General features: G+C 56.0%; 1 protein-coding gene across 1 annotated transcript in view; it reads left to right on the top strand.

Annotated features, from left to right (window-relative positions):
• Positions 1 to 3,115: 3,115 nt before the first annotated feature.
• The window catches only part of SMTNL1 (smoothelin like 1), an 8,955-nt gene continuing 5,929 nt past the window's right edge, over positions 3,116 to 6,141 (top strand). The window contains 4 exon segments of the mRNA XM_019514578.1: positions 3,116 to 4,291; positions 4,769 to 4,925; positions 5,157 to 5,190; positions 5,825 to 5,992. Coding sequence (XP_019370123.1) covers positions 3,563 to 4,291; positions 4,769 to 4,925; positions 5,157 to 5,190; positions 5,825 to 5,992 — 1,088 coding nt within the window. The 5' untranslated portion in view covers positions 3,116 to 3,562.

Genomic DNA, 6,141 nt, shown 5'->3' on the forward strand with positions numbered 1-6,141 from the left:
TAGTCATTCAGGAGTTCAGCTTTCTCCTGGGTGCCAGTAACCAGCTCTCCTAAGTTGTTAAGCAGTGGGCCCACACTACCATTTGTTTTCCTCCTGTTCCCTATGTACATAAAGAAGGACTTCTTGTTCTCCTTGTAGGTGTTATACTACTATTGTCACCTCTCTGTGCCCCTCTGATGCTTGTCCCTCTGGTCCCTGTACCTCCATGCACCTCTGGCGCCAGGCCCTACACAATAGGGTGCCCTGCCCGCTGGGCACTAATGAGGCCTCTGCCTCCCCTTATAGTCTCATCCCAAAACCACAAGCCTAAACAATAATACAAGCATAAGCCCCTTGGCTACAACCCAACAATAGCAAAGAAGACTGTGTTTTGCCCCTTTAAGAAGGAAAAACTTCCACCCTAGGATAGTGTGCCTCCTAGCCCTGGGTACCTAGTAGGCTTCTGGAGCCTTAGTCCTTGTAGGTAGTAAAGCAGGCAACCAAACATCTCTTGGTAATTCTCTAAGGCTGGGCTCCTTCCCTTGGCAGTCTCCAGAGAGAATGAACCCTGCTAGCTCCAACCCTGAGCTTATATGTCCCCAAGGCCCTGCCTCCCTCTGGTGGTCATGGTCTGCAGGTGCTAGCCAACTACTCCATTAGGCTGCTGCTTGGGCAACCTGAAGCCCTGGAGCTCTGCTTAGCCTGTAGGGCTTCCTGGCCAGGCTGCTTCAGCCCTTAAAGGAGCAGGCACATCTTAGTGCCCTGCTACACCCTGCACAATACTGCCCACTCTGTCCCCCCCATTCCAGGTTTATATCTATTTTCTCTGTGTGATATCTTGAATCTGTCTCTGGGCAGAGCTCAGACAGACACCTTGTGAATTTGCACAGGGATGTTTCTGGTTCAGGGATGTTTTGTATGTCTGTTTTTGGCTTAATTGAGCCCTCAGGACCAGGATGATATATTTTGAGCACTTGTGCCAGGGCTAGATAAATACCAAGGGTCCTCCCTTCCATGGGCATACTACCTTGCATTTATCCATGCCCCTTAGCTGCCCACCTCTGCAGTATAGGAAAACCTTTCTGCAGTTGTTTGCTACCTACTGTGGAGTTGGCAACCTGGAATCATCTTGAATCTTGGTAAATGTTGTCATCCCCCTATTTATTCCCTATTTAGGCTATTTATGAGTATGGGAAACAGTCCAGGTCTCAACCCAGAGCCCTGAGGAACCCCCTGTAATCTTCCTCCCTTGCACTGTGTGTGTTTGTGTGGACAGTTTTGGTTGTGGTGGGGACTTGGGAACTGGGTGTGTTGAAGGAGTCAGGGTTCTCTGTGTGGAGAATTGGAGTGTGTATGTATGAGGGACTGTGTGCAGAGGGCAGTGGAGGGTGTGTGTGTGTAGGCACATAGATGAGCCTATGAACTTCACTTCATAAATCTACTGGATACAAAAAATCGTGGACTTATAGACACTGGATTTATGACACATCACAACCTTCCTGACATCTGATACACAAGATGACCACTGCCTCAAGATGACCACTTGCTTTTCTTCACACATTTCCCTCCCTCCTCACCCCTCATCTGTACCCAACACCTTGCTGGAGTTATTTGACCCCATCAGTCTTTGCCGCCCAAAGCAGGGGGGCTGGACTCAATCTCATGAGGTCCCTTCCAGCCCCTAAACTTCTGTGAATCTGTGAATGTCTTCTAAACTTCCACTCATTTGCATTTTCATAGACTTCTTGTTAGACTTTAGCTTCTTTTCTACCTTGCATAACACTTAGCAGCAGCAGAGTCTCCCAATGCCTAAAGAAGGGTGCTTGTGCCCACAAGCTTGCAAAGAGCTTTTTTCCAACTATTTAGTTGGTCTAATAAAAGATATTTACCCAAAGAGGCCTTGCCTGCCTATGTCCTTAGACCAACTCGGCTACAACCAACAACCCTGTAGGCACATATAGAATTGTGCGTGGGGAAGGGAGGTGGGATCTATGTGTGAACAGAGGACAGTGAATGGGGGAGGTCTGTGTGTGGGGGTAGCAGGGGGTCTGCATGCATGGGGAGGTGAGGGGTCTGTCTACAGAGGGCAGTGGAAAGGGAGGCTCTGTAGGTAGTAGAGATGTTTGGGGGGAGGAATTGATGGGGAGTGTTTGTGTTCAGAGTGGTTGAGGAGGTTTTCAGAGAGCTGCAAGGGAGTTGGAGGGCTCCGTAGAGTGGTGGTGGAGGGCTGTTAGGGGCAGTGGAGTGGTTATGTGTGGGGGTGTTAGGGTGCTCTGTGTGTGAGGAGAGGACAGTGGGGTGTTGTGAGGAGTCTGGGGGCAGTGGAGGGGTTCTGTCAGCCTCCTGTGTATGTAAGGACATATGGAGCATGGAGGGGTCGGGGTGGTGTGGCTGGCAGTGGAGAGGTCAGTGCAGAGAAGTCATTGTGTGAGAGAACTAGGGCATTCTGTGGGGACTGTGGGGCTTGCAGGGGAGCACTGGGGTCTCAGTACAAGAGGCTGGGGGGCTGGTGAGGGCAGCATGCTGGTGCAGGAGGAGATCTGTGTATGCTCATGCAAGGGCAGCAGAGGAGGGGAGGGGTATGGGGGGGGCAGCTGAAGGAAAGTGCCATGTGTTTCTCCTGATAAAAATAGGATCCCCTGGCGGGAGGGGGGTGGGGGGGGCATGCCAAGGGCAGTGATACAATGAGCTAGGCTGACAGTTGCAGCCCACAGTGAGCCCACAAGCCCTAGGAAGCAGCCAGCAGGTAGGTGCAGCCTCAGCCCACCATTGCTTGCCAGCCCAGGGGGTCAGGCACCAGCAGAAACCCAGAGATGTGGGAGGGGTCATAGAGGGGCTGGCACCAGGTTGCCCCCAGCAGGCACCAATGGATCAGGCTGGACCCCCCCTCAATCCTTCACAGACTACTATCCTGCTGAAGACCCCCTGGCAATTCCTGGACTTACCCCCACAGTACCTGTGCCAGGCCCTGGGGGATACAAAGCTATAAGGGCTCAGGGTTGGGATGGCAGATGGGCCGTGTGGTTGGAGTGAGGAGCTCTGACAGAGCTGGGAGGACCCCAAGGCTGTGCTAGAAGGGGGTTGTGGGTCAGGAGTGAGGGGCACCAACAGAGTCAGGAGTGGGTCAGGAGTGCAGCAGAGTCAGGAGTGGGTCATGAGTGCAGGACTATGCTTGGCTGAACACCCAATATGGGGTGAGGGTGCTTGAATAGGGGACCAGGTTGGTGACCACAGCTTTGCCAAGGGGGCCCCACAGCGAGAGGCAGGGGTATATTTAGCTGGTGCTGGCACTCATGCACTCCCCCCTCCCGCAGCACCCATGCTTCTCTCCCCACCCCCACCTGGTGCAGGTTTTAGTGCTTGAGTCACTGGCCTGATCCAGTCATGGGTATTTGGGGTTTGTTTACTAGGTAACACGAGGGTCCAGTGCTGCCCCCTGCCTTAAAGGGCCAGATTCTAGCCTCTTGGGAAAGGGTTAATAGCCCTCACCTTGCTCCTGCTTCCTGTTTACATCCCCCCACCCCATCACCACCACCCTCTCTTCCTAGACCTAGCAATAGTGTGGCCAAGGTAAGTAGAGGCCATGAGGGGCAATTTGCAGATGAGCACAGGGCTCTGGGCAGGCTGGACGGTATTCTTTGCACAGCTTAAATCTGACCCTCCTACCTCTGGCCTCCTTGCAGAGATGGAGCCACAGGAACCTGCGCCCCTCCCCACACCAGCAACAGAGCAGCCCAGGCCCTCAGAAGCTGATGGCACAGCAGGAGAGAGTGCGGAAGGGACGGCGGGGATGCAAGCCAAAGAGGCAGCACTGGGGGACAAAGGGCTGGGGGGAGCAGGGGATCATGGGAGCGAGGCCAAGGGGGGCAGTGGGGCAGTAGTAGAGGATGCTGGGAGTGAGGCCAAGGAGGACAGTGGGGCAGTAGTAGAGGATGCTGGGAGTGAGGCCAAGGGGGGCAGTGGGGCAGTAGTAGAGGATGCTGGGAGTGAGGCCAAGGAGGGCAGTGGGGCAGTAGTAGAGGATGCTGGGAGTGAGGCCAAGGGGGGCAGTGGGGCAGTAGTAGAGGATGCTGGGAGTGAGGCCAAGGGGGGCAGTGGGGCAGTAGTAGAGGATGCTGGGAGTGAGGCCAAGGAGGGCAGTGGGGTGGGAGGACCTGAGGCTGAGGAGAGAGCAGAGGCGGATGTGGGCTCCAAAGCAGTGGAGACAGCAGGAGTTGGAGTGTCTGGGGCTGAACCCCAGGAGGAAGCAGCTGGGACCAAACCAGAAAAGGAGGTAGTTGAAGAGCGTGGGGCTGGAGCCCCAGGCAAAGAGGTGAGTGCTCCTCCTGTGTCAGCTGCCCCCACCTCACCAAGGCCAAGAGTGACCTGCAGGTGCTGCCTGCACCCATGCATCTCCCAACTGGGAGTCATGTGCAGCTCGAATACTGGTGTGTGAGGAACACTGAGCAGGGGGTAGGGGGCAGAGAGGCTGCCCCACTTGTGGTGCCAGGGTGTTGGAGTAAATCTCCCCGCCAGGAAATTCAGGAACCCTCCTCGAAAAGATGTTCCCAAACTTTTTCTTATTGCATACCCCCTTCCAGATTCACCAGCTACAGGTATATGACACAATTTCTCTCATGTTTCCCCCAGAGGTGTCTTGCATACCCACAGGGGTACACATACCACAGTTTGCTGACCTCTGTCCTAGAGAAGCAACTGGGGGTGATGGTGATGGCTGAGCAGACCTAGGAGTCCCAAGCTGTGGGGGTGAGGATGGTCCCATAAAGGCTTTACCCTTCTGCTACCGCAGGAGCGCACTGCCAGCACTTCAGAGGAGCCACTGTCCCCAGACCCGGGGGAAGAGGAGGAGTACTGGCCTGAGTTTGCACCCAGCTCCCCTGATCAGGGGCCAGCCAGCCCCACAGGGAGCACTGTCTTCGCCCAGGACACAGGGGGCTCACAGTCGGGTAAGGGCAATGGGCATAGGGGACAGGGGTGAGGGAGGGACAAGATATCCAGTGTGCGTGGAAGGGAACAATCAGTCTACACAGCCCCACTCCCCTCTCTCCCCCCACACAGGGTCACTTCCAGCACACACACCCCCTCCCACCTCCCCCGGCAAGCCCAGCTCCGGTTCCCGGTTAATCCCATTGTGGGTGATGTCTTGATCTGTTTTTAACTCTCTAAATTCCTTCTAGAAGGTGCTTCCAAGGGCCAAGAGGGCAGTGCCAGGTGAGTGTACCCATCATCCCATGTCAGCTTGGACCTTAGGGCTGGTACATGCCTTGCATATTGCGATGAGGGGGGTGGGCCCTGTGCAGCCCAATGCCCCCTAGTGCCAGGCTGCAGTATTGGAGCTGGCATACAGCCTGGGGCTACACCTAGTGTCCCCATAAGACACAGTGCCCCTAGTGCCAGGCTGGGGAGTTGGGGCTGTTGCACTGCCTGGGTTGGCCACTGGGGTATGGGCAGCGTCCCAAGTGCCAGGTTGCAGTTTGGGGACAGCAACATGGTGTGCAGCTCAGGATGGTGTCTCTATGCAGCCTTGCTAGTGCTGAGCTGGGAGCTGGCAGACAGCCAGGGTGAGACGATGGTAACTGCTACACAGCATCCCTTGGCTAGGCTGGGGAGCAGTGCCGAGCCAAGGTTCAGGCATGGTCCTTCTAGCAGCACAGTGCCCCTTGGCTGTAGGCTGGTGCTGGTGCACAGCCAGGGCTTGGGGCTGGTATCCATTGCTGCACAGCTGCCCCTAATGCCAGGCTAGGGTCAGGCATGCAGCTGAAGTGGGGAGCACCGGGTGGTCTCTCCAGCGTGGTGCCCTTGCTCCATGGCCCCCCTCTCTGACATGCCCTCGCTTTCTCTCCAGTCCTGGTGAGGCAATGCAGCAGCCCAGGGAGCGGAGCCCCACACCTGAGGGAGCGGCACCCCCCAAGGAGAAACCAAAGCGGCCAGCACTGGATCGGAGGGAACTGACTCGGCCCCGCCTGGGCCCCAGGGCTCAGTCCCGCAAGGCCATTGTGGAGAAGTTTGGGGGGTGCGGCACCTCTTCGTGACCCTTGGAGCACTTCCAGCCCCTCCAGGACTATGGGGGGTGGGATATAGGGGAGTGATTTGCCAGCAGACTACCCTGCCATAAGGCATTGGGACAAAGTACTTGGGATCCCCCCTTACAGCACCATAACT

The sequence above is a fragment of the Gavialis gangeticus genome, unplaced genomic scaffold (genome assembly GCF_001723915.1).
Source record: "Gavialis gangeticus isolate Ggan-Ray unplaced genomic scaffold, GavGan_comp1, whole genome shotgun sequence".
Taxonomy (NCBI): Eukaryota; Metazoa; Chordata; order Crocodylia; family Gavialidae; genus Gavialis; species Gavialis gangeticus.